The 27,806-nt window shown below is 49.4% G+C and overlaps 1 protein-coding gene across 3 annotated transcripts in view; it reads right to left on the bottom strand.

Moving 5' to 3' along the window:
- Window positions 1-5,466: 5,466 nt before the first annotated feature.
- SUGP2 (SURP and G-patch domain containing 2) overlaps window positions 5,467-27,806 on the bottom strand; it is a 30,729-nt gene continuing 8,389 nt past the window's right edge. Inside the window, exons 4-11 of one of the 3 annotated variants that reach the window (XM_077777353.1) lie at window positions 25,904-26,024; window positions 20,662-21,149; window positions 19,489-19,600; window positions 12,655-13,175; window positions 10,773-10,834; window positions 9,048-9,184; window positions 8,227-8,347; window positions 5,467-5,739 (exon numbers count right to left, since the gene is read on the bottom strand). In XM_077777353.1, the coding sequence (XP_077633479.1) occupies window positions 8,227-8,347; window positions 9,048-9,184; window positions 10,773-10,834; window positions 12,655-13,175; window positions 19,489-19,600; window positions 20,662-21,149; window positions 25,904-26,024 (1,562 nt within the window). In that variant the 3' untranslated portion in view covers window positions 5,467-5,739. Of the gene's footprint in view, window positions 8,025-8,226; window positions 8,348-9,047; window positions 9,185-10,772; window positions 10,835-12,654; window positions 13,176-19,488; window positions 19,601-20,661; window positions 21,150-25,903; window positions 26,025-27,806 lie in introns of all 3 variants that reach the window. The other 2 variants (XM_077777356.1, XM_077777354.1) reach the window with 2 other exon arrangements.

Here is a 27,806-nt window from a genome sequence, read left to right on the forward strand (position 1 = left end):
GGGGGGGGGGAGAGAGAGAGAGAGAGAGAGAGAGAAAGAGAAGACACAGAATCTGAAACAAGCTCCAGGCTCTGAGCTGTCGGCACAGAGCCCGATGAGGGTCTCAAACCCACGAACCGTGAGATCATGACCTGAGCTGAAGTCGGATGCTTAAATGACTGAGCCACCAAGGCACCCCAATCATTTTCTATTCCATTAACCAATAAGTTTCCTTTTGGCTTTATGCAGCCAGAAATTCTCATGGATGTAGCCCTTATTAGTGGTGTGATAAAGATTGTTAAACAACCTCTCTGGGCCTCAGTTTCCTCATCTGTAAAACAGGTTGTGATGAAAAGATGGAGAGAGATGAAGGGAGCATGTGTGGCGATTGCCCTGTGCTGTGCCTGATGGTATAAAACATCTGATGTCATTCATCCAGGACACTCCCAGCTCACCTAGGCTCCTGTTTACTCAGATACTGGAAAGTTTTCTGATTGAGCCCCGCCATCCACACCCACTGCAATAATCCACCAAGAATGCTGAAGACCAGAAGACAGAGTGAGCGGACAGCTCAGGTCTGGGCTCTGGGGTAATGGTCACACAATGGCCTGAGGTCAAGGCTGCTCTGACACAGCTTCATGGAGACAGAGGCATCCATGCACCGATGGAACTGCCTGGAAAATCCTTCCTGGTAACTGTACTGGATCATTTTGCCAAAGAGCTGCCCAGCACACAGGGTCCGAGGCTGTTTCTCTTGGCCCACTTCGGGGCAGCAGTGGCTTGTACAGGGGACTGGAGGACATGATGCCCTCCCCCACCCCCCGGCCGCCAGCACCTGTGGCCTGCCTCTGGAGCACAGCCTGGGAAAGGATTTGCGGGTGAGTGATTTTTAAAGGAAGCGCCCAGGCAGATAAGGGCGGGGAGTCTGTGCAGTAGGGGGAGGGAGGGGAGAACAAGCAAGGGGGCGCCTCAGGCAGAGTTCCCTTGGCTGTGGTTAAATGGGGTCGCATCCAGGGGTGTGTGGATGGAGGAGCACAGTGCCCGCTTCCCCTCCTGCCCTTCCAAATTACTCTTTTAAAAATATAAATTGAGGAAGCCAGACACAAAAGGTCACACAGTGTGTGATCCCATTGATAGGAAACGTCGAGAACAGGCAAATCCATAGAGACAGAAGGCAGATTAGTGGTTGCCAGGGGCTGGGGGTGGGGGATGGGGAGTGATGACTCATGGGCACAGGGTTTCCTTTGGGGATGATAAAAATGTTCGGGAACTACAGAGAGACGATGATCGTACAATATCATGGCTGTGCTAAATGCCATGGAATTGTTCACTTTAAAATTGTGAATTTTATCTTTGTTTTACAATTAAAAAAAAGTATAAATAGGGCTATTCCCCTCCTGTGCTCTGAAGCTCCCCACTGCCTCAAAACAGAATAAGCATTGTCTATTACCCCCCAAACTCTTCAACCTTGACTCTCTCCCGCCTCTCCCTCCCATAGCCAGGCTCACTTGTACCCCAGAGCCTTTGCACATGCCATTCCCTCTGCCTGGCATGCTCTTAGTCATCCTCCAGATCTCTAATGAAATGTCACCTCCCAGACCAGGGCCCATCACTACCCTTTCTTGTACCTTGGATGTTTCCGTCAAATCACTGACTCTCGTTTCTAATTTCATCGTGGGGTTTTAGATGCTAGATAGAAAGTTCCACCAGTTAGGTGTTCCTCAAATGTGTGGCAAATGAATGAATGAATGAGCAAGTGAGCAAGTGAATCAACAGAGAAATGGAGGAAGGCAACTGAGAGACTCTGCCAGGGAGAAGCTGGAGTGACTTTCCTGACAGCCTGCAGACAGAGGTCCTGAAAGGAAGCGAGGCTTTATTACCAGGTCGACATGGAAAGAGATAGTCTCCATTCAAATCTGGTGCTTTTTTTCCTCTGAAAAGCACAGCTGTCTCTGAAACAAAGACCCACAATTGCTGCCAGCATGTGCTTCGTCATTTTTTACTTCCTTTGCATATCCTTCAATGGATTTTTCTTCAAACCACACAGGCACGCGTACGCGCACGCACGCAAGGCTGGCCTGGGGAAGAGGGGGCGGGGTGGGAAGAGCCCCTGGCACCGCCCCCCGCCCCCCCCCCACACTTTCCCAGGTTAGAAGGTCTGTCTTCTGGGTGCTCAAACACAGCCTCGTGGATGGGGGATCCTGCCCACATTTTATAAAATTTCTACAAAAATCACATCACGCTTTGCAACTGGATTTTATCTCCCAGGGTGTAATTGCTTTGTTAAGGGTTCCAGGGGCTGCCAGGGGCTGGAGAGGTCAGTAGAAACAGGAAGTGACTGCTAATGGGCACAGGGTCTCCTTTTGGGGTGATGGGAATGTTCTGGAACTGGACAGATCTGCTGGTTGCACACCGTTGTGAATGTACTACCCGCCATTGAATTGTTCATGTTAAAATGGTTAATTTTATGTGATGTTTATACTAATTAGAAGCCAAAAAGTTGGGGTGATCCCAGCAGGGAGGGGGTGTCACCCTCACCAACACAGGCAAGCATTAGCAATTCTAATGTTTTTTTTTTCTTCTTTTAATGTTTACTTATTTCTGAGAGAGAGAGAGTTCAGGGGAAGAGCAGAGAGAAAGGGAGACAGAAGATCTGAGGCTGATAGCACAGAGCCCAATGTGGGGCTCGAACTCACGAACCGTGAGCTCATGATCTGAGCTGGATTCAGATGCTTAACTGACTGAGCCACCTGGACGCCCCGCAATTCTAACATCGAGCCGGGCTCATGGTCAGAGGGAGCGCGCTTCTTCTGGGCCATTTATTGGCTGCCTGCATTGCCGTCCTCCGAGTCCCTTACACAAAAACTCTTCCCGGTGATTACAATCCTGACCTTTCCGCTACAGCTATCAGACCACAGAGCGGGAGGGTGGGAGGAATATCCTTATTACACAAATAAGGAAACTGAGGCACCAGGGACTGAAGTGTAGCAGGTAGAGTGAGCGGATGGGAAAGTGACACACCCGCAGTGACTCAGGACAGTCATCCTGTGCAGCTGACGTCTGTGAGCTTCGATCGTAGTGTCCTGCCGTTGATTCTCAGAGCCCTGGCAGTAGATACTACTTCCTACTTTATAAATGAGGAAACTGAGGTTCAGAGAGGTGCCCCACTGGCCGCAGATGACACAGTACACTGGACATGTGAAGACAGAGTACTCCAAACCTCAAGTTCCGCTTTGCTTTGAGCTACCTCAGGAAGAGAGGGTGGCACTCCCACAAAGCCGACCTGAGAAATCTCTGGAGGACACTGGAGCAAAGCAAAGCGCAGCTCGTGAGGCCCCCTCCTGGGGTCTGAAGGAAGTGGCTGGTGCCGGATGCACAGTGGAGTTGCAATTCCTGGGAATGTCCAAGTTCCCAGGGCCGTGAGCAGGGGTTTGGTGGGAAATAGAAACCACGTGTCTGCAGATGCATGTGTGTACGTACACATGTGTGTTTGTGTATGTGCACGCCTGTGTACGTACGTCTGTGGCTGTGCATGTAAGCACACGTGTGCGTGTATGGGGAGCTTCAAAACCAGGTAAGATCAAATGGAAATCTTGGTGTTGAGTGTGGGTCTGGAGTCACACTGTCCAGAGCCTCAGTTTCTCCACTGAGAAACAGACCAGGTTCTGCTGGATGTGAGAATTAAGAGTCCAGGGGGACCAGTAACTATTGGAAGACTGGTCACAGGATACAGTCTGTGCTGTGGGCCCTGAAGTTGACACCTGTGATTTCCTTTGATTCTCAAAGCAAATCCACGGCTGAGTTTATTATCCACATTTTCATCGACACTTAATTTTTTATCATTCTAAGATCACACAAGCAAAGACTTCAAGCCACATAGAAATGTGTGGTAACCAGTGAAAATTTCATCCATGACGCAGTCCACTTTGCAAAGGAAGTTCTGTTAACAGGTGGGTGCCTGTAGTAGGCACCTGCATTACATATGCCCACACATAGCAAAAGCTCGCTTTTTTAAAAAATTAAAAAAAATTTTTTTTAATGTTTTATTTTTCTCTAAGAGAGAGAGACACCGTGAGCAGGGGAGGGTCAAAGAGAGAGGGAGATACCAAATCTGAAGCAGGCTCCAGGCTCTGGGCTAAGCTGTCAGCACAGAGCCCGACGCAGGGCTTGAACCCATAAACTGTGAGATCATGACCTGAGCCGAAGTTGGACGTTTAACCAACTGAGCCACCCAGGCGCCCCAAGCAAAAGCTTGTTTTGAAACCACATGCCACTTGGGGAAAAAAAAAAAGAAAGAAACCACACGCCACTTGGGGTGCCTAGCTGCCTCTGTCGCAAGAGTATGCAACTCTTGACCTTGGGGTGATGAGTTCGAGCCTCATGTTGGGTACGGATTTCACATAAACAAACGAACTTAAAAAAAAAAGTAAATAAAATCACATACTGTTTTCAGTGTCCAGCAGCACCTCTGCTCCTGTAGGGGCCCTGGGGCATCCAGAAGGCTTCCAGGATGGGGCGCTGGAGAAATGAGAGAGGAGGGGCCCTCTAGGCTGAGAATGGCCTACTAAAGTTGGCGTGTTAGCTCTAAATTAACAAGAGAGCAGAGGAAATTTCACCTTCCAAACTGGAAGGACTCCCTCCCAGCTTGCAAAGGGGAAACAAGCCTGAGGCTAAAGCCTAAACGAGTGTCCCAGGCTGGAGATCCTCCCTCCAGGGGTCCTCATCTGTGACCTTCAGCTTCCCCGGAGGTGAGAACAGGAGCAGTTCTGCTCACACCTACCTCCAGTCTCCTGAAAGGGGGTGGGAGACAAGGTAGGGAAGTTGTAGGGTTCGGGGAACTTTCTCAGGGAGGGTGCTAAAGCCCACAGTCAGACACTGCCCTCTTGGGCTCTGGTGAAGATAAAGGCAAGACAGGGACGTTCTTGACCGGCGATGGCTCCCATTACGGTCACATGGATTGCTGCTACTCCTGTGTGTCCTCTAGGGCACAGCAAGGAGGGAGACTTAGGTTCCCACATCAGCTCCTAGGGGGCCTGTTTCACCTGCTCCTAACTGGCTGACAGACACCCCAAACCTTCCCCGGGCCCCCTGTGTGCTGGGCACGACAGCAGCCCGGCTCCTCCCCATGACTCTGCCGTCACGTGGAAAGCCCCGCAGGTCTGGTACGTGCCTGCTGTAGCCTTGGCCTTCACTCCTTCCCCAAAGGGCCAGGCACTGTCAGGGGAAGAATCAGGCGCAGGCTGGGCAGCACATGGGAACAGAAGGGAGCGCTGCAGACACCCCACAGGCCGGGCTCCTGCGTCAGGGGAAGCTCGGGGGGGCCCTGGTCTGACAGCTGGGACCCTGGGTTCCAGGCAGGGAAAGCCTGAGGGGACAGGAGAGTCGGTGGCGGCAGGGCATGTATCTCTGACACTCGGTGCAGCGTTGTGACATTTATGTGTTCCCCGACCAACCACGCTTTAAAACCACACCAGAGACCGTGGAAAATTGGGTTTCCTCTACATTTATTGCAACTGCTAAATGATTAACAACATTCACAACTTCTTAGATTAAAAAAAAAAAAGAGAAAACAAAACAAAAAACCAAAAACTTCCATTTTGCAACATCACAAATGTCTTCTAGGTTTTACCAAGGACCAAAAAACGCTAAAATTCTCTATATGATTTCCAGTGATGGAAACAAGCCAGAGACAGTAAGCACCCAAAGTGGCGAGTTAGCACTTTCCGGATGCCTGTCGTCCTCATGGAAGAGACCCTGGAACTAGAATGACAGAAAAGACACTGTGACTTTGACAAGGCTATGCAACCGCACACCACACTCGCACGCACGCTTCCCGTGAGGAGACTTCGCCAGAGGGAGCAAGGGCGAGCACGGAGGGCCGGTGCTGGTCCCTGGCCCACAGCTGGCACAGGGACAGGCCATCAGGCTCCGCCCCAGCTCCTGTGACATCACACGCACAGGAAAAGCATCGCCTGAGTGCTCAGAGGACTTTCCAGGATCAAGAAGTAGGTGTTCCCTTTGATGTGTGCCAAAGGCTCACGGGGTCAGCTCGAAGTGGGATGTCCCCGGAAGGGAGGCAGGAGGCTGAGGGACAGGGCTCATACCCTGGTAATTCCTAAAGCATTTTACTCACAAACACAAGCAGAGAAAGCCAAGAACGAATATACAAGCACAAAGTGAATATGATGGTCAGAGCTATCTATGCTGGAGAGAAAGAGCTAGAACCTATTTGGAGAGTACATGCCATGCTCAGGGCCGATGGGCACTCTGTGAAAGGCCATAGAGGACAGAGGCCCTGTTCTCAGAGTTCCGTCCATGTGCCCAACACACAGCCAATACGGAAGGCTACTGGAAGGATCAGGAAAGAAAAGAGATGAACTCCACAGCTGTGGTTCCCCCACACCACGTCACCCGCGCAGGCAGCTTCACCTCTGCTGAGGCATTTCCAGCATCTCCCTGGCCATAAAGATCTGCCGGTTGCCCTCGCAAAAGAAGCAACCAGAAGCAAGCAGAGCCTGGAAGAGATACAGCACAGGCCTGTGATGGTGGGTGTGAGCCCGACAAGACAGAGCCAGAGAGCAAGCTGGGACCACAGTCGGGGCCTGTGGCTTTAAGAAAGTGAAGACTGGCCAACACAGTAACTCATTGCTGTGTCCCCCAAGCTTGTAGTGTCAGCAGGATTCCCAGCTTCCCAGGTTTTAGCACGTATTTAAAACTTCAACACTGCTGCTTTATGAGGAAGGGCTGAGATTGCCACAGCCGAGAGCTTTGCATGGAGCTGCAAGGAGCCGAGCGCCGGGAGGCGATAGAAGGGCGGCAATCACGCGCCTGGAAATAGCAAACAGCTGCGGAGCCCGCCCCAGGAGGATGCTATCTGCTCCGTACAAAGGCCCAAGAAAACGATTCTTTACCCTGCTGCACATGCCAAAAATGAAGTGTCCTGAAGAGTTTACACTCCCAGCCCTTTGTAGGAGAGACTCCATATGCGATTAAAAAAAAAAAAAAAAAAACACACTGCAGTTGGTGGATTCTAAGGAGCCCTGTGAATCTGGGCAAGTGTCATCCCTGTAATGACTGCTCCCCACTGAATACGGCTCTATTATCCTGTGGCTAAACTTCCACCAAGTCTCTGGGGACGCACTTAAGAGCCCAGACTCCGTAAATAACGCCTTCGTCGAATCAAGTATCTCCACTTGTTCCCCAGAGCTTTGGTGCTACCGCCGGCAGGCTGCGCTACGCTCCCAGGGAGGACTTCGCTGATGCTGGATTCGGTCGCCCATTTGCAGTCTGTAAACCATGTGAAGACACACTCCGTCACTGGTCTGACATCAAGTGTGCTGACAGAGCACTTCTGGAGAGAGTCCCCTGGGGCGGGAAGCCTGATGGGGCTGGCTCTGGAGCGCCATCGGAGGACAGCACCGGCCGCTGAGGGGGGACCGGGAAAGACCTGCAAGGCACTGGCTGCCACACGCACTTAGAAGAAGGGGAGAAAGCAAAAGCAGGTAGGGAATGGTGCACTCGTTTTCTGTTGAAGAAGAAGAAGAGAAGCCAGCGGAACCTCCGCACGGGACCTGCAGAGACGCTGTTTCTTGTGAACACACCAAACCTACTTGGGCACTGGCTCCAGGGCAGGTCCGGGGCAGAGGTGGCGCGCTAAGAGTAAGTGCTGCTTCAAGCCTGATCTTTCTCACCAATGGTTTCATCTATTCAGGGAGAGAACGATTTTGTTCAAAACGGAGTTGGAAATTATGGGTGGGGAAGGCAGCTAAAAAGAGAACAGAAAGAAGGGGATATTTATATGGACCCAAGGCCCTTGAGAACAAAAGGATTTGAAGATGCTCAGAAAGGTATGTGGCAAAGCCACTGTCCTCGGCAGTGCCCGCTTCCAGATCGCCCTTACATGTGCAAGACCCAAGGCCATTTCCGCGGCGGCCTACTTCCCCGGGATGGCCACATGCAGTCGTGCCCGGGAGCCCTGCACCAAGGCCGCTGTCGAGCCACGCGGCCATGCTCGGTGAACGTGGGGCTCGCTCCTTCAACCAAACCTGGAAGGTGAGAGGTGGGACACATCCACATCTAAACACTCTTTGTTACCCTCATAGAATTTTGTTGTTGTTGTTGCGTATGTGTGTGGTTCGACGTTTGGTTTTGGGGAACAGGGAGCTCGGATTTTTCTGGAGAAATCGTCTCTACGTAGCAGGATGTCAGCTTAGGCAGAAAGCCCCACGCGCCAGCTCACACACATACCTATTTGTTGGCCCGTTTGTGTCTGTACATCTGCATCATCCTCTGACGGAACACGTCAAATGTGTCTTCCTTGCGCTCCTGCCCGTCGGCACCTAACCCCTCCCCTTCCGAGGCAGTTCCCCTAGGAGCAAAATGGAGAGTTAGCCACGCCTGGGCACAAAGCCTGGCCACCAGGAAACTGGAAGCGGCACAAGCGGTCAGAATGGGATGGAAGCAGGTGGGACACACAACAGTGACAGCAAAGGAAAGGGAAAGTGAAGACACGATTCATAATGCGGAACATGGGGTACTCACCTGTGTAGGTGTGGGGACCTTCTGAGGAACATGCTCAGAAGCCCCTGATTAGAGCAGAAAGCCTCTCCCAGCAGGTGCTAAGCTCAGTTTTAAATGAAATGCCTGCTGGATTTCAGCGGAGCCTCACAAACTCCGGGCCAAGTTCTCCCCGGCTAGCCTGCTTAAGGGTTCCAGGAAACGGGAAAGTGGTTCTTATTGTTCCTACCTAGAATTACCACTCAGCCTTTATGACAATAATGAATGTGGCTGAAATGCCAGGGGCCAAGAAGTCATTTAAATAGTTTGTGCAAGTGCAGCAAGGGGCCTGTGGGAACAGCTGCATATGTAAATGATCTGCTTCTCATCTCATCTGAAGACTCTCTTTGCGAGGAAAAAAAAACCCTGCCAGCTTTAAGCCATGTTTCACATGAGGGGAGCCAAGAAATCAGGCTGCAGATCAAAGGACTCAGGACCAGGATCCCAAAGAAAGCTGCTTCTCCCAAGCACGCTGCCCATCCCCACCCCGGGCCCCAGTGCCTGCTGCGTACACGCTGACGGGCTCCCTGATGCCCTTCCCACAGGAGCCCAGGCCGTGGCCCTCCTTCCAGCCCATCTTCTGCAGCATCTGGAAGCCCAGGTTCTTGTCGGTTAGCTTCTGCTGGGCGAAGTCGAAGTCCTTGGGTTTCTGAGGAAAGAGAAGAGTATGGCAAGCGGGCTGCGGCAACGCCACTGAGGTGCACAGAGAGCTGCAGGGGAGGCCTCCTCAGGGCCTGCCGCCACCCCAAGCAGCGATGGAGTTTGCGGACCCTGCTGCACACCAGGTTAACCTGCATTTCCTTTCACTCTCGGGGTACCTCTGAACCAAAGGTAGGTGCGACTGTGCCACTTGACAGATGTGCAAATGGAGACTCAGGAGTTAAGATGCCAAGACTAAGCGGCCAGGCTGAGCCTGAACCTGGCTGCCACCTCACCAGGTTGTGCCCTCACCCAGGCCACCTGATGGGCAGCCAGGTGCCAGCGCAAATTCAAACTGAACACATCAATTAGGACCCTGAGCTGTGGGCTCAGAAAAGCCCCTCCTCCCTGCTGTAACCGGCGTTACACCGACACGTCACCTGGCCACTGAGACTGACCGTGCACTTGCGACCGGTGTCTACCACTTGGCCTTTCCTCACCAGCCAACACCATCAGAGACCACACCTGGTTCCTGGCTCACCTCCCTGACCTCTGAAGACCTGGGATATCCCACATACATCCCAGATGACCTCGCTCAGCCTTACCTGCCCCCACACGTGTCCACCCAGCTGTCTGGAGGGCAGCGCATCTCCTTCAGATGAGCTGTCCCCCACAGGGCTCTCCATTTCACTCAGTGGCAGCTCCATCCTCCTAACTGCCGGGCAGACAGCCATGGAGGTGGGCTCTGGGGTGTGGCTGTTCCACACGCCATCCGTCAGCAAGTCTCACCAACTGTGTCTTCACCTTCCTGGCCCCTGGCTCCTACCAGCTCCCCAACCACAGGCTGCTCTTGGCACAGCAGCCACCGTGGCCATGTCTTCCACCCAAACTGCCACCACAGGTCCCCAGGGCCTCCCCCAGAGGAGGAGCCACATTGCTGACTTCTGTCTACTGGCCTATGTGACCTGGGGACTCACCACCTCTACTTCCTCACCTCTCCACCCCCATCTGGGTGCCACAGAGGGCTGCCTGTTGATGTAAGACCAACCCAGGGCCTCTTCCAGGCCTCCTTGAATAAATGGCACCCCCAACCTCACATTATTCCCCATCTCCCTTCGACCTGCTTCTCTGTACCCATAGCACACAGGCCACAAGAGCCCCACACATTCCTGTCACTGCTGGCCCTGCTGCTGCAGCCTCTCGTTGGGTAGATGGGGCCTGCCGCATAGGAGGTGTCCATCAGTTAATACACAAGCATACACACACTCCCTGGGCTTATGATTGAATTAGCATGCTCTTTAACCACAATTAGAGTCCACGAAGTCTGAACTTAAGGGCCAGGACATTACTTTGTTCACCTGTCCAACACTCTGCATGAATCAGACCTCACCTATTTTTTAAATAAACTAATTACTACCCTCCTGTGCTTTGCACGAAGCAAAAACAGTTCCAAGAAATCCCTCAGGACAAAGGCTGTGTGTTGTGCTTCATACATTAGGTCCGCCTGAAGCATGAGTGTACCTTAGTTACAAGTCACAGTGCCCTTTGAAACGCTGACAAATTCTGACTATGTCATGCATGAGAACTGTCACGCTCACCTTCTTTTTGGACACGGGACGACCCCGAGGTCTGTCATAAGCAATGCGAACTGGCTCATGAACTGGAAGACATAAAGAACAAATACATACACATACACGTACTTTTTCCAAATTACTCAGAAAATGAGGGTGCTACATTTAGGCTAATATAACCCCTTTGCCGACAGAAGGTAGCTACGACCTAGACCCCAAAGCCAGCTGTGCCTCTCACTAGGATGCCTCTGAGGAATAGTGACCCATGACCAGACAGCAGAATTCGGCCCAACTGAAGGCTGCCTCTGTGGGGAGGAGTCTACTTAACAGACGACTCCCTGACTCCCCGTGTTTATGATGAAGGGCTCAATGCACAGATCGTTTTCCGTGACTTCAGGAACATGCTCTGTTTCAACAAAGAAACTATTTGCAACCTTGTGCCTTCCTAGTGTCTCTGCGACTGTTCCACTGATGAAGAGTTAAAGTCCACATAGAGCTTCCAGTAAAAACCAACCAACCATGCTTCTCACACAGAGCACCGAATCACATCGTATCATTATTTTTGATGAAAGGGAATCAGCAGGTCTGGTTTTTTTCTCATCAACCACCCAAGGAAATGAGAGCTTCCAAAATAGAAAGAGCTCCCTCCACTTCTCCCCCATGAAGGACGTACAAGGCATTCAGATGGGCTGCTGCCACTAGCAGTATGCTCTGAAGGACGTAAGAGTAGGGCAGAACGGCGGGCCATCCGTGGTAACGCCAACATTCCCAAACACAAACCACAGGACCGTTCTGTTAGCAGGAGAAGCTGAACTGATGCCCCTGGGGGTGAGTGTGAGCACCTCAACAAGGAGCACACAGGTGACACAAGATGGGGCACCGTTCACTACATCCACCTCACACGCAGGGACCGCACTGCCAGCCCCGTGTGTGAGGCACAGCCTGGGCCTGGCTGTGTGGAGACACCTGGTGGGGCGGGAGGCACAAGGAATAACCTGGGCCACGGCCACGCCATCAAAAGGCTACTCGTGATGCCGTTCTGGCTACTGACAGTCTAGAAAAGGCAGAACCACGAGGCCAGAAAATGGGGAGGAGACCACAGGGAAACACAGAGACGTTTCTGGAGAAAGGCTCCAGCTCCACTGAACTGGAGAAGTTCATGGCTGTACACATTTGGCAAAAGTCCTCAAGCTGTCCCCTTAAAAAGGATGCATTTTATTGCTATTAAATAGAAGCTTGAGAACCTTCCCCATGGGAAAGGAGATGACCTCCCATGGCCAAGGCAGCAGAGCGCATGACTCCCACTAGCCACTGCCTGAGACCAGCCCCACCTGTGTCCGTCTCATCATTACTAAGCAGGCACTACTGCCGCGGGCCATCCAGGGGCTCAGAAGGCTGGGCACTCCCCACGGTCAAGGGCAGGAAAGAGCGGAGATGACCCAAGCCCTTGCCCTCCACAGCCAGGGCTCTCTCATCGGACTGTGAGCACTAATGGAAGCACCAAGCAGCACCTAACACTGATACACCGCTGCTGCACTAACACAGCAGCGTGTCCTCAGGGTGCTGACCTTACACCAGCTGGCAACGTGAGCCTCACAGGAACATTCTAGGGTGGTGTGCAAAACCGCCAGAATTATTCTAGGTTAAAAACACAAGACCAAACAGCCCCATGCTCTGTTGGCCCTGGGGGCAAGCAGGTGTAATCAGAGGCAGGAAGGATGACAGGGACCAGCTTGGTTGTCCTGTGGCTGAGCCTGGGCTGAGGGCCAGTAAATTCTTCCAAGCAATCGGGCGACATCACACAGTCTCCACAACTTTTCACCGTCCACGACTGAGCACCACAGTTCCTCCTCAGGTGCTAAACAGAAGCTCCACACTAGGGCGGCCGTGATGACGGCCAGGCACTCACCTTTGGGCTCCTGGATGAGACACAGCCTCTTGGGAGCCGGAATCATGCCGACCTTCAGGGACTTGCTGCTGACCCTCTTTCGGGGAAAGCAGGCGCCCGAGGAGGACTGTGATGGGGCAGGCGCCCCAGCCGGGCCATCTTCAGCCGCTTCGCTCGGGAGGCCATCAGCGGGGGGGCTGCCCTCAGACTTGTCAGCCCCTCCTGCTGGCCTGGAGGCCCCTCTAGGAGCGGAGGCCTCTTCACCCCCCTCCTCCTCGTCCTCCTCGTCCTCCTCGTCGTCCTCCTCCTCGTCCTCCTCCTCGGGCATCCCCTCCGGGCTCTCGAGCCCCGCCTCCTGCTGAGGGTGATCGGCCTCGAACTCTCCTTCCCCTTCCATGGGGTCACGGGGGCTCTCCTGAGAATCAGCACTCTCACCAGCGTGGAGGTTCAGTGGAGATGATGTAAAACAAATCGATGGGCATAGTTCAAATACTTTCTTTCGATAGAATTTGAAGGCTGAACTGTTTTGGTCATGGAGAAACCTGGAGTAAGGATAAAACATGCTGGTTAGTCAGAGGGTCCTCTGGACGTTCGCATTTGCTGCAATTGTCCAGGGGAGATCCGACAAAGCTGGGAGTGGGACCAAAGAGCAGGTACCCCGACCTCTTCACACCAGCTCCAGTGGATGGTGCGGCGTCACAATGAGACAGAAAGTCTGAGAAATATTAGTAATTAACAAAGGAGCCAGAATATAGGAAGCCTGCCTGACTGCTTTTCAGGGGAAGAGGGTGGAGGAACAAGGTTTAAGGGAAATGACCAGCGAATGTGCTGGAAAAAGCTCCAGTACTGCCACCACAGATCCAACCTGGCCCTCACCTCATCCCTTTCTAGTCTGTCACCAGCCACTCTGGGCCTCCGCGTGCTCACTGTGACTGCCTGGTTCCTTTCACACTGCCAGGTAGGAGGCAGAGAAGGGGGCATCACTTCTGCCTCTTGTTTTACAGCGAAGCTGAGTGAATGTGGTGGCGGTAAGGCCTCTCTGCACTTCAGAGTCCTTCGGCCACCGTGACCTGGGGTTGTGGCCAGTGTGAGAAACTGAAGACACGCCCGAAGACACGAAATATACTTGGGCCCAAGGAAATAAGCCCTTGTTCTTGGCTGGGACAACTCAACCTCATGACGTTGTTGATTCTTTCCTAATTAATAGATTAATGCATAATCCTATCCTGATAAAAGCATCATTTTTTTTCTGGATTTGAACACGATTCTAGACTTCATAGTTAAAAATAAATATGTAAAGGTATCCGGGAGAACTCTGAACAAATCAATGAGGGGTTCTAGCCCTACCAGATATTATAAGGTGTATTAAAACAGTATGGTACTAGTCCTTGAACACATGGACAGAGCCACTGAGAGAAAGGCCAGAAACAAGGCATCTGATGAAGCTGATGTCTCAAACCAGTGCAAAGATGACGATATTTTCAACAAATGGTATCAGGACAACCGCGGAGCTTTTCAGAAAAATATTTAAACTGGATCCATGTAGCACCCTTTGCTCTGGAATAACCCCACACAGACAGGGGATCTGAACATAAAACTGAAGCCATACAAGTGCTGGAGAAAAATACATAAATGTCTTTATAACCCGTGTGTGGGGAGAGGCTTTCTATGCCTCAGTATCCAGCTGCAACAGAAGAAAGATGAAACACTTCTGCATTGCCGAACAAAGCATAAGCAAAAGGAAAGATAAACATCAAACTAAGAAGGAAACATATACAACTATTTAAATAGGTAAGAGATCTTAAAAACTGAGAAAGGAGAGGCACCTGGCTAGCTCAGTAGCCAACAGGACATGGGACTCTTGATCTCAGGGTTGTGAGTTCGAGCCTCACATCAGGTGTAGAAATAAATGTTTTTAAAAAGACTTTATTTTTAAGTAATCTCTACACTCAATGTGGGGCTCGAACACACAAACCTGAGCTCAAGAGCTGCATGTCCTTCCTACTGAGCCAGTCAGGTGCCCCACAAAAGACTGCTAGGATGAGAAAACAAGTCACAGACCTGGAGCAAATATCTGCAAATCATACCTGATAAAAGACTCGTATAAAGAACATACAACGAAGCCTCCAAACTGATTAATAAGTAAATCAACGACCTAATCAAGGATGGACCACAGACCCAAGTGGGACACTTGCATAGAGAGAGCACAACTGGAAACACTCAGCACCACTACTCCTTGGAGAAATGAGAACCACAAAGTGACGCCGCCTCCCTGCACTGGGACACTGACATGGCAAAGACTGATGCCAGCACGTGCTGATGAGGACCGGGAGGAACCAGAACTCTCGTCCTGGCTGCTAAAAATGCAAAATGGTTGCAACCACTTGGAAATGCAGCTTGGCAGTTTCTTCAAAGGTTAACCGTGGACCTACCATAGAGCCAGCCTTTCCTCTCTTCGGTATTTACTGGAGAAAAATAAAGACCTTATAGACAAATTCTCACAGCAGCCTTATTTGTAATCGTCCCAGACTGGAAAAGTCTTAATGTCATCAACAGGAAAATGGGTAAATAACGGGTCCAGCCACACAACAGGACACACTCAGCAACAAAGAGGAGTGAACTGGGGTTACGTGCGACAAACACGGTTGAATCCAAGTAATCATGCTGAGTAAGGCGCCAGACAAAAAGCAAGAACAAGCTGCACTGACACAAAATTCTAAAAAATGCAAGCTATTTAACAACAACAAAGCTGTTTTTTAAGGACAATCTTTTTCTTTTAAGGAGCAAATGAATAGTTTACAAAAAGATACACGAAAGACATTTAAGTTTATGAAAAGATGTTCATGGCACAAAAACAGACACACAGATCAATGGAATAGAACAGAAAACCCAAAAATGGATCCACAATTATGGCCAACTAACCTTTGACAAAGCAAGAAACAGTATCCAGTGGAATAAAGACAATCTCTTCAGCAAATGGTGCTAGGAAAACCGGACAGTGATGTGCAGAAAAATGAACCTGGACCACATACTTACATCATACACAAAAATAAGCTCAAAATGGATGAAAGACCTAAACGTAAGACAGGATCATCTGTCTTACATCAAAATCCTAGAGAAGAAAGCAGGCAAAAACCTCTTTGACCTTGGCCGCAGCAATTTCTTACTCAACACATCTCCAGAGGCAAGGGAAACAAAAGCAAAGATGAACTATTGGGACCTCATCAACATAAAAAGCTTCTGCACAGTGAAGGAAACAATCAACAAAACTAAAAGGCAACCGATGGAAGGGGAGAAGATATTTGCAAATAACCTATTAGATAAAGGGTCCGTATCCAAAATCTATAAAGAACTTATCAAACTTAACACCCAGAAAAATAAATAATCCACCGAAAAAATAGGCAAAAGTCATGAATGGACATTTCTCCAAAGAAGATACCAGATGGCTAACAGACACATGAAAAAATGCCCAATATCACTCATCATCAGGGAAATACAAATCAAAACCACCATGAGATACCACCTCACACCACGGCTAAAATTAGCAACTCAGGCAACAGATGTTGGCAAGAATGTGGAGAAAGAGGATCTCTCTTGCACTGCTGGTGGGAATGCAAACTGGTGCAGCCCCTCCAGAAAACAATATGGAGGTTCTTCAAAAAAAGAAAAATAAAACTACCCTACCACCCAGCAACTGCACTAGGGATTTATCCAAGGGATGAAACTGCACTAAGGATTTGTCCAAGGGATGCAGGTGTGCTGTTTTGAAGGGGCACACGCAATGTTTATAGCACCGCTATCGGCAATAGCCAAAGTATGGCAAAATCCCAAATGTCCACTGACAGATGAACAGATAAAGAAGAGGTGGTACATGTATACAATGGAGTATTACTCAGCAATCAGGAAGAGTGAAATCTTGCCATTTACAACTATGTGGATGGCACTAGAGAGTACTTGCTAAGCGAAATTAGTCAGTCAAAGAAAGACAAATATCATATGACTTCACTCATATGAGGAATTTAAAATACAAAACAGATGAACAAAAGCAAAGGGAAGCAAAAATAATATAAAAACAGGAAGGGGGACAATACAGAAGAGACTCTTACATATAGAGAACAAACAGAGGGTTGCTGGAGAGATTGTGGGAGGGGGGATGGGCTGAGTAGGTAAGGGGCATGTTGGGATGAGTACTGGGTGTTATACACAGGGGGTGAACCACTGGAATCTACTCCTGAAATCATTGTCGCAGTATATGCTAACTAACTTGGATGTAAATTAAAAAATAAATTTTAAAAAAATTATTAAAAAAAAAGATGTTCACTATTACTCATAAGAAAAACGAAAACTAAAATTTCACTGCAGAAATTAGAAATTTTTCACGAATCCTACTGACTCTAAGGCATGCCAAAAGGTGAGAGGTGGGGACTGGTATTCCTGGCACTGCATGGGGAGTGGTCCTTGGGGAGGGGAATCCGCATTATTTACTGAATTACACTTGCAATGATTTTGGACCCAATAATCCCCCTTCTGGGAGATACCGGAAGAGTCTCTCCACAAACACAAAGCCATTGTGCGTGAGGCCGCTAATGGGGCCACAAGAGCAATGTGAATGCCTACAGCCAGGGAGTGACCCTGGTGGGGCTGCATGATGGGAATGACACAGTGGACAAGACAAGGAGGGTACAGGCAGGACAGGCAGAGGGGGACTTCTGGATAGGTTGTGAAAGGAAAAAAACAAGGTGCAAAAGTGTCTACTACATACAAAAGGTCACTTGTGGTATAAGAACAAACGGGGAAAGGCACACACACTAGAAATGAATGAAAATGATTTCCTGCTGATAGGTCCAAGGGATGAGACTTCTCTGAGCTTATTTTTTGTAATTTTTACTTTAGAACCATGCAAATACTATACTTATTTTTTTAAATTAAATTAAAAAGGATAGGAAAAAATAGCCTCAAAACTGAATCTCTATAGAAATAAAATAAACCTGACTATATGTCGAATTGATGACCATACCCACAAAATGAATGAACTCAACTATTCAGCACATTAGAAGTATCATTTTTCTAAAGGAAAAGAAACAAAAAGTCACCTTGGTCTTTTCTTAATAGGAAATGGGTGCCGTCATTCTCAAACTACTCAGTGAGCACTGGCGGACAGAGTGAATCACTCCACCTACTATTATTGTATGATGGGGGCCCTCTGTGTGGGCAAGGAGGGGACAGCGCCTTCTAGGGAACACTGCTGAGAAACGGCTGTCAGAGAGGGTGACAATGAACCCAAACCGTGGCAGTGCCAGGTGCCCAGGATGATGCAGAATTCTCACTGGGGAAAAAAACCAATGAAATGCTCCCGGCTGTCCCCTTCATCCGGTCCTGCCAGGGTGCAGTCCTGTGTGGAGCAGGCAGCCCAAATCTGAGGCCTGTAAGGCCCAGCAGGCCCAAGGTCACCAGGCCTATAAAAGGCAGAACCGGATTGAGCACCCATGAAAACATCAGTGCTCCATGAGGCTGGTCTGGGTCTCACAGGAAACAGGAGGCATGCCCAGTGCAGACCCTACTCCAGGTCCCCACCAAGCATGCTGGGTCACACCAGGGTCCCAGAAATGCACTAGGAAATGTGAAGTTTTCAATGATAGTCTTATTTTTTTAAGTTTTATTTATTTACGTTATTTTGAGAGAGAGAAAACATGAGCAGGGGAAGAGGCAGAGAGGAGAGAGTGAGAATCCCAAGCAGGCCTTGCACTGTCAGGCCCCGGATGCAGGGTTCTAACTCACAAAGTGTGAGATCATGACCTGGGCCGAAGTTGGAGGCTTAACCGACTGAGCCACCCAGGCGCCCCTCAACAGTAGTCTTAGACTAAAGCATGACTCTCGGGCATGGGAGAAGCAGGGCGAGGGTCCAGAGTTCCCAGGCAACTACTGGATACAAGTCACACAGCATGGCAACTGCGACGAATGGAGCCCAGCAGGGCTATGGCTCAGTACCAGGAACACAAGGCTCCCAGGCAGCTTCCGTCTGGAGGAGAACCCGCGCCCCTCAAGGAAGAGCAGGCTTCTTGGTTCTGTCACCAGCAGGCCGTGTGGTGTTGAGTGGGCCACCCCATCTGAGGAATGGCGAGGGTAATGGCACCCCCTCCTGGCAAAAGGATGCCAGGCCACCACTACACGGAAGTGCCTGCTGCCCACCACTGGAACAGGACCCATCCATCACTACAGGAGCAGCAAACTGTCATCATCCAGCCCAGAACACTGATGTGGCCCCGACAGTGCCCTGCCCTCCTTCACCCACTACCCCACACCGCTCAGCCTCTGCAAAGGTTCTGGGAACCTATTAGCCTCTCTGCATGGGTGCTTTCTCCCCCTCCCCTGGGCAAAGCCCAACTGACCTTCAAATACAGCTTAAACTTCCCTCCAGGAGAGGTTTTTCCCGACGCCCCAGAAGAGGGCAGCACCGCCCAACACCACTGAGCAGATACTCCCCTCTTATAGCACTGAGCTCACCAAAAGCGAGGCCATGACTTGGGTGCCTCTTGGGGAAGACATGTGCCTGCCAGGCCACCCACTGGGTTCTCAGGACACTTGTGGGATAAACACTCTCAGATCAAAAGGGCATTGGGGCGCCTGGGTGGCTTAGTCGGTTAAGCGTCCGACTTTCACTTAGGTCATGATCTCGCGGTTCGTGGGTTCGAGCCCCGCGTTGGGCTCTGTGCTGACTGCCGGCTCAGAGCCTGGAGCCTGTTTCAGTCTGTGACTCCCTCTCTCTCTGACCCTCCCCTGCTCACGCTGTCTCTCTCTCTCTCCTAGAAATAAAAAATATTAAAAAAAAAAAAAAAGGGCATGATGGCTACATACCATAAGTCAGGGTTGTCGGTGCTGTTTTCTATGCTGAATTGTTCAATCTCTGGTCCCACCTGAGCAACAAATCTGGCCAGTTTCTCTGCAGTCTCCATTGTCTTCATGTCAACTACAAAACAAAGCAACTGTCACGTGTCAGTTCTGAGCTGCTGCTTCCAATTTCAACTTTGGGGGGCTGTGGAGACTAATTACAGAGACAGCCCCTTGTGTCCCCTCACTGCATCCCTGCCCTTTGCCTTATGACCCTGCAGCTCTGCCCAGCATTCTCTGCCCCCAAACTGGGGCTGGCCCCGGGACTCCTGCGGACCAAGAGAATGCAACGTAAGTGTGCAACCTGGGCTTCAGAGGTCTTGAGCCCCTCCACTGCCTCTCCTGGAGGCCCAGCCCTGTCAGGTGAACGAACCCAGGCTAGCTGCTAGGGGGTGACAGGCATGTCACATACCCCTGCTACCCCAGCTGATGGCCCCCCCAACCAGTTGCTGCCCACAGACACATATATGGGCCCAACGGAGTTCAGCAGACTCAGAGCAACATCGGATATGCCCTGTGGTTGGAAGCCACCATCTGGAATGTTTCGTTACATGGCAGTAGCTAGAGAATGTAGCACTTGTGGAGATTTTTTCCCCTCTCATTCTCACTTAGTGCTAAGTGACAAGTACTGGCCAGGAGCAGGCCTATTGCAGACAGAAAAGATAATGGCCAGGAGAAACCAGAAACTGCAGGTCAGCTAACCCTGAGGAGGACAGCAGAGACCCTGGGGGAAGAAGAGGCAGAACGAGAGACACGGGCAGCCCTACGGAATGTAAAAAGGGCAAGAATAGAGTGAGAAACGGATCAAGGAGCTGAAAGCCCTGAGCATGGGCACATGGCACAACCTGGTGGCCGGCAGCAGGACCTTGCAGGGAGGCACAGTCACCGGGTAGTTCGATGAGTCAGGTCCACCCTCAGGACAGGGGGAAGACTGCTATGGGACTCGAGGGCCAGCCCCTCTAGGAAACTAGAGGAAAGAAGGTGCCGCCATGTGCACCTGTCCTGGCCAGGTTCCTACTCCTTCTGCCTGCTGCTCAGACCACTCAGGTTGCGCCCACCCAACCCCCAACCCCAAAGACTGGAATCAGGGCTGAAGCGTGGGGGTGGGGGGTGGGTGGGGGGACAGGAACGAGTACTCACCATCAGCAGATGGGCAGGGAGAGGAGGTTTGAGGGGCTTCAGAGACTTCCACTCCTGTAGACTTGGGGGGTGGGCCCAAGGCTTCTGGGCTGGGGTCCCCAGGAGAGGGTCCGGCTGGGTCTGGTGGACAGTCCTTGGTAGTAGCATTTCCATGTGGCTGGGAGAGCTTTCCCTGCAATGAACCTGGAACCTGCCGGCCATGGTGTTTCAGTCTGGTGCCCGAGGACAGGAGAGTCTGGGTCCCGGTGGTTGCTCTCCTCACCTTCCAGCCCCGGAGCCCTTGAGCGCGGAGCAGCCCCCGCCGGCGGCCTGGGAGGAGCCTCTTCTTGAGGCTCCGGATTGCCCGAGCATACAGCATGGCCCGGACCGCACACTCTGCTGCTGTTGGCTTCTGATCCGCTCCTGGTAAGGTGTGGCTCGTCCGCTGCATCTCTGCCAGCTTCAGTTTATAATATTTATACTCCAGACTACTGTCATCAGACAAAAACCTGTACAACAAAGCGAGCACAGAAGTAGATTGATTAAAACCCACCCTGTACCAAATCATTGCTATGACTGCATTTCTGCATTTCTGGAGTAACTATAAGGCAACAGGGAGCTCTGATCCAGCACTCGTTGATTCCTCTTTGGGTCCCACCATCACCAGCCACGAACCAACTCCCAACTCCTGGTGGCCTTGCAACACAAACCAGTCACTCTGGAACTACAGACACTGCCACCCTGTCACTTATGGATTCCCTTTTTGGGAGGTGACACCCTTCAAAAGGCCCAGGGTGCTCAGTAGCCCTTCCGCAGCACCACCGAGGCCAGAGTGCCCTGGCAGGGAAATCGCGGGCCAGAGCCGTAACAAGTGCAGTACAGGAAAGAGGAGGGGCCGAGTCCCAAGCACAGACATAGGAAGACATCCAACGTTGGGCCAAAGAAGACAGCAAGCTACAGAGAAACACTGACGTGGATAAGGACGTGAACTTGCTTTGTGTACATACATACACACGTATTTACTTTTCTCACACAGATTCAAACAATTTAAAACAAACTTAGCTCTGGGGAATGGATAGAAAGGGGCATGGAGGGAAACTTACACGTTCTTCACTTTGTTTCCCATTTCACTGGCTCCTTTTTTCATCTCTATTAACTCTCCCCTTCTAGTCTCTGGACTTTCTTTGCCGTTTCCTTCTAGCTTCATGTGGTGAATGCTTACGTTCACTCTATTCCTGACAGATGTGTCCCAGCTTGCACTTTTCTCTATGTGCGGCTGCAGCTGCGTTCGGTGTGCAGCGCTCCCCTGGCTGCTTCCCTCTAAAGAGTTTCCAATGTCAGTTCTGATTCCCCTTCATTCAAAAGTTATTTAGGAGCATGGTTTATTTTGGTTGTTGCTAGTTTTGACTTTTATACGTTGTGTAATATGGCGCATGTGATTTTCCTTTATTGGGATGTGCTGAGATTGTCTCTGTGACCCCGTACATAACAGGTTTCCGTGAATGTTCAATTCCAGTTTGTGTTAAAGAAGAAAGACTATTATTTGGTGGGTACGGCAGTATTTCAGGTGGTTTTCAGACTGCTTGACGTTAAGAGGCCGCTTACTGAGTGAGGTTCCCAATTATTAATGACAGAAGTCGACTAGATGCCAGCTCCCTGCACAAGGTGGGGTGCCGGCAGCACGTGGCATGTCCCTGGCGGGCAGTTCCATGGGAAACCCCTGCTGCTGTTCTCTGCACAGTTAAGGTCCGGCTGGATGTGAGGAAACAGGCTGCAGGCCGGCTCCCTCGCTGCCCCAGACACTCTGCGGGGCCAAAAGCAGCATCCTGCCAGATGGCACCCTAACAATCAAGGGGCCCCACATAAAGGAACACTGACCAACGCAGACGGTCTGGTTCTGCCAAAAGCAGCCCCAGCAAGGGCACCCCTCACCCAGGGCAAAAAGCAGAGCCAGCACCCAGGTCACCCAGAACCCCAGGATGCAAGTCCCTCCCCCCTGGACAGCTCTGATGCCAAGTACAGTCTGAGGATGTCAGTCACAAATGAATCTCCCCAAGTTCTAGTGGACCATTACATTAAACACATACAACAGGGGTGCCTGGGTGGCTCAGTTGGTTAAGCATCCGACTTTGGCTTAGGTCATGATCTCACGTGATCTCAGGTCATGGGTTCGAGCCCCGCACCGGGCTCTGTGTTACAGCTCAGAGCCTGGAACCTGCTTCGGATTCTGTGTCTCTCTCTCATTCTCTGCCCCTCCCCTGCTTGTGCACGCGCTCTTTCTCTCTCTCTCAGAAATAACAAATGAATAAACTTAAAAAGTACAAGTCATTGCTTCCTCTCAGAGGTAAATAAAACAAGGAGTGGGGAAAAAATGGAAAATTACAGACCAAAAAGAGAGGAGGTATGTCATTTCAGACAAAATAGAGAAAAGCATAAAAGTGGGCGAAGGAGGTTGCTGACCAGGGACAATCCTTAGCTGTAGCTGACCTACAACAGCTGGGAATCTTGATGCTTAGAGCTGTGTGAATAAATAACACTTGGAAACACTGATTGCTCTGTATCATGTCAGGACGTTGAATACAATTCTCTGAAATGGAGTAGATGTCATCCAAATAAGGGAATAGTTAGAACACAGTGAACGGGTATAAGCAGGTAAAGATGAGGTGCTAATGTTGAGCAGTAATGAATGCCAAGCAGTATTGAAAGGGTTTTCCTTACAAGGAAACGTGTATAATTCAAACTTCACAACAACGTGATGAAGTAGTTTATTATTATGATTTGTCCCATCTTACAGATAGAGGAACTGAGGCACAGAAAAATTCAGTAAATCTCGTGGCTAACAAGTAGCTATGCTGGGATTTGAACCCAGCGTGTGGGGCCATAACACTAAACACATACAACATGGGACGCCTGGGCGTCAATCTCATGACAAACTGTGAGATCATGACCTGAGCTGAAGTCAGACACTTGATAGACTGAGCCACCCAGGCGCCCTAATAGCTGGTGTTTTTAAACCTGAGTCCCTGGTAAAGGTGGCATCAACCCATTGGAACTCATGGGTTACTAATAAAGTTGGGTGTATTCATGCCATTGTACTCTTATTTCCTATTTGCTCTCCTTTTTCACTTTTTTCCCCTTTCTTGCTTTTCACTGGGATGAATGCACTTTCTTTTTGGCTTCCCACACCCTCCACAGTAGCACAAAAATTATAAATCCTACTTGTAGTATATCTTTACTGGCTAAACAATATACACTTCAACTCTTCTTTTCAGTCAATCTCCAGAGCTACTCACTAGCTATGTCCTCACTCTGCACAAAACAAGCACCTTAGCATCCACCTCCCTCCTGCTACTCACAACCTCACATGTCTAGGTCATCTGGGGCTTTAGGGTTTCCTCCACCAAGCATCAATTATTTAGACGGTGTGTTCGCTTCGAGGCAATCCTGCTTAGGCTGCCAAGGGGGATTCGTGACCACCTTCTTTCTCCTGAGTCTGTAAACATGTGGATGCGGTGGGCTATCTCTGGAGAGCATGGTCCAGCAAAAGTCAAGGCTACCCCACTCCAAAGGGGCAACTTAGAAGATGGGAAGAAACAAAGTGACGTATTCTTTCAGCTCTACACATTGCACCACTGGGACCATTCTATGGGCCTGCTGCTTTGCAATCTCTCTCTTAAAGAATGGAGAAAGCCTTGCCAACTGTGGTCCAGACAAGAAAGTAAAGTTGCAGGGGGTGCTGCACTCTTACTTTAGTGCACCCGAAGGGGCAGGCCACCTCAGTGAGGGGCAACGGCAGTTCTGTCCACAAGGCCAGGCTAGCAATAAACCAGTGTTCGCTTCTTGTAGGGAGGGGGAGATCTCCAATCTCTGCTCTACCCTGAAGGGCGGAGATAACACAAAGCCTTCTTACTCACATGTCTTCTGAGGTCTGAACTTTTCACTTGTTAACTAATAAAAAGAACCTAGCAGTGCTGGAGCTTAGCAAGAAGGCAGTCTTGATGAACGACTGAGAATTCCTCAAACACTGGGAGGACAGTGAGCTAATCCTTCATTTATCTTCATAGGGTATTAACAGATGCGTAAAACTGACAGATCAAGGATTAGCCACACAGGAGTATCATCAAGAGATGCTGTTAGAAATGGCTTAAGAACCAAAAGTGAGGGGCACCTGGGTGGCTCAGTTGGTTAAGTGTCCGACTTCGGCTCAGGTCATGATCTTGCAGTTCATGGGTTCGAGCCCCGCATCAGGCTCTGTGCTGACAACTAGCTCAGAGCCTGGCGCCTGTTTCAGATTCTGTGTCTCCCTCTCTCTCTGACTCTCCCCTGCTCACACACTCTATCTCTCAGAAATAAATAAAATTAAAAAAAGAACAAAAAAAAAAGAACCAAAAGTGACCGCCTCCAAGGAGTAGAACTGGCATGGCAAGCGGTCAAAGCAGAAACATTCTGCTTTTCTTAATTCAACTGGTATTTTTGAAAAACCACATACAAGTGCTCCTTTAAGAATTCAAACCAGGGCACCAAAGTCCTAAACTTACTAGTTTCTTATCTTCTTCCTTGGCACCACATTCTCTCTCTGACAGTCTTTGGTAATTCCTTCCGAAGGAGTTCTCAGGGAGGCAAGTCTCTGAGCCAGCTCCCTAATCTGTTCTTCATCTGGGTCTAATTCTATCACCTAGCCACTGAGATTTTTATTTCAACATATTTTTCATTTCTGAGATCTTTACTAGGTTCTTTTCAAAAACAAAGTTCCTGTTCCATGGTACAATATGCTATTATCCACCTAAGACAATTAATTATACATACATACTTTTCAACTAAGTATTTTTTTTCCAATAGTACCTCTGTCTTCTCAGGTATCAGCTCTATTTGTTGAGTTTGAGGACTCTTCTTCATGATGTTGATTTTTCTCAAATATTTGATTTTTAATTCCATGCTTATTTCGGATGTTGTACCCCACCTCCCATATGTACAACTCTGGCTGTGGTTCTGTCTGTTACCCCTGGCCGCCAGTGGTCATAAGCCTGGGGGGTCAAGACACAGAGGTTCCATGCCCGGGTGAGAGGGCCACACGGCAGGCCTGCAGGAGGGCCAGGGCCGGGGCTTGAACACAGGTGAACCTGAGCACCCCCCATGCTCTTCCCACTGGCAAATACCATCCTCAAAACAGGTATCTCACCCTCTGCACTGGACACCATCACGACACCAACTTTGCCATGTGTTCTATGGGAGGGATTCGGGAGGCCAAAATGTAAAGACCTACCAGTAAGCAGGGTCCTCCTTGAGAAGGGCTCTCTCTTTGGGAGACAGGCTGCCTCCGACAATACGTGTGACCAGCTGGTCAATAGTGTCCACCACCTTGTGATCTGCTCGCTGAGGAACCGCTGGAACACAAAAAAGGGCTTTTCTGAGAAACACGCTGGGCTGAGTGGGGCCTGGGACAACCATGACAGCCAGAGGTTTTGGATGGAACCTAAGTAGGCACTGGTGACCGAAATCCTCATTCCTGAGACACCAGCGTTGAAAACAGGAAAAGCAGCATGGTATTTTAAACACCACTATGCAAAATAACTTCCCAAATGATAGAAGAGCATAACCACTAGGAGAGAAAGTCACAAGCTCACAATAACTACACAGGGCAATGTATGCCTATTTTCTATAGAAGGAAACGGTATGTAGCAATTCTATTCTGTTTTTCATGTATCACTTAACCAATATGTTCACATTCAGGGAAAAATATAAAGGATACAAAACATGTCTAGATATAAAACACACAAAATACATATTTAAGTTATGATTCCCAATAGAAAGAAAAAAGATATATAAATACGGACAGTTAGAAAAAAGATTAGAAGGAAATATGCCAGAATATTAATAGATGTTATCTGTGAACAGGGGATTTACCAGGGATTTCATTTTCTTTGTGCTCTAGCTATAAAATATAAATATGTAGGGGCTCTGGGTGGCTCAGTTGGTTACGCATCCGACTTCGACTCAGGTCATGATGTCCTGGTCCGTGAGTTCAAGCCCAGCATCAGGCTCTGTGCTGACAGCAGAGAGCCTAGAGCCTGCTTCAGATTCTATGTCTCCCTCTCTCTCTCTGCCCCTCCCCTGCTCACCTTCTGTCTCGCTCTCAAAAATTGATAAATGTTAAAAAATGTTTTTAAATATGCGTGTTTTATAATCAGAAAACATATATAAATTTGCAATACAAAATTCCCTAATCAAAAAAATCAGTGGCCCTAAGATAGGTGTTCACAAAACATATTTGAACATATGAAAAGAAAAGCATTTCTTAAAGTGTATATTTCCTTCAATAAGAATTGTTTTAAATTGTTTTTTAAATGTTTTTATTTCTGAGAGAAAGGAAGACAGACAGACAGAGTGCAATCTGGGTAAGGGCAGAAAGAGAGGGAGACACAGAATCTAAAGCAGGCTCCAGGCTCCGAGCTGTCAGCACAGAGCCTGAAGCAGGGCTCGAACTCATGAACTGTGAGATCATGACCTGACCCAAAGTCAGATGCTTAATCGAGTGAGCCACCCAGGAGCCCCTTCAATATGAATTTTAACTTAATTTACAATGCCACCAGCAACACAGAAGAACATCTGTGTCCTCAATGAATAAGATTATTTATTTTTTGATATTTGCTAATTTTAATATCACAGAATGGTCTGTTTGGTCATTTGATAAAAACCACTCCAGGAGGTATCTGGGTGGCTCACTCGATTAAGCATCTGACTTCGGCTCAGGTGATGATTTCATGGTTTCAGAGTTCTAGCCCCACATCAAGCACTCTACTGTCAGCACAGAACCTGCTTCCATCCTCCATCACCCTTTCTCTCTCCCCCTTCCCTGCTGGCTCACTCTCTAAGGTTAAAAAAAAATTCTGCAAAAACCACTCCTGAACTGGAGAGGTTTTCCAGTTTGTTATATAGAGTAACTGCACTGTCCTGTCCTTGCCTATGTCCAAGATACAGCTTTGAGCGTAATTTAAATATCAGCGTAAGCTCTTTATACCAGATAAATTGATTCTTCAATTGTTGTGCTATTGCAAGTATTTCCCCTTTGAAAGTGCTTCTGTTTCCTTTTTTTTTTTTTGGTTATAGGCTCTCATTTTATAGAACTTCTACTTTCACATGACTTTACAGAGGAATAAAGGGTTCAA

This window comes from Crocuta crocuta, unplaced genomic scaffold (genome assembly GCF_008692635.1).
Source record: "Crocuta crocuta isolate KB4526 unplaced genomic scaffold, BGI_CrCroc_1.0 scaffold77, whole genome shotgun sequence".
NCBI lineage: Eukaryota > Metazoa > Chordata > Mammalia > Carnivora > Hyaenidae > Crocuta > Crocuta crocuta.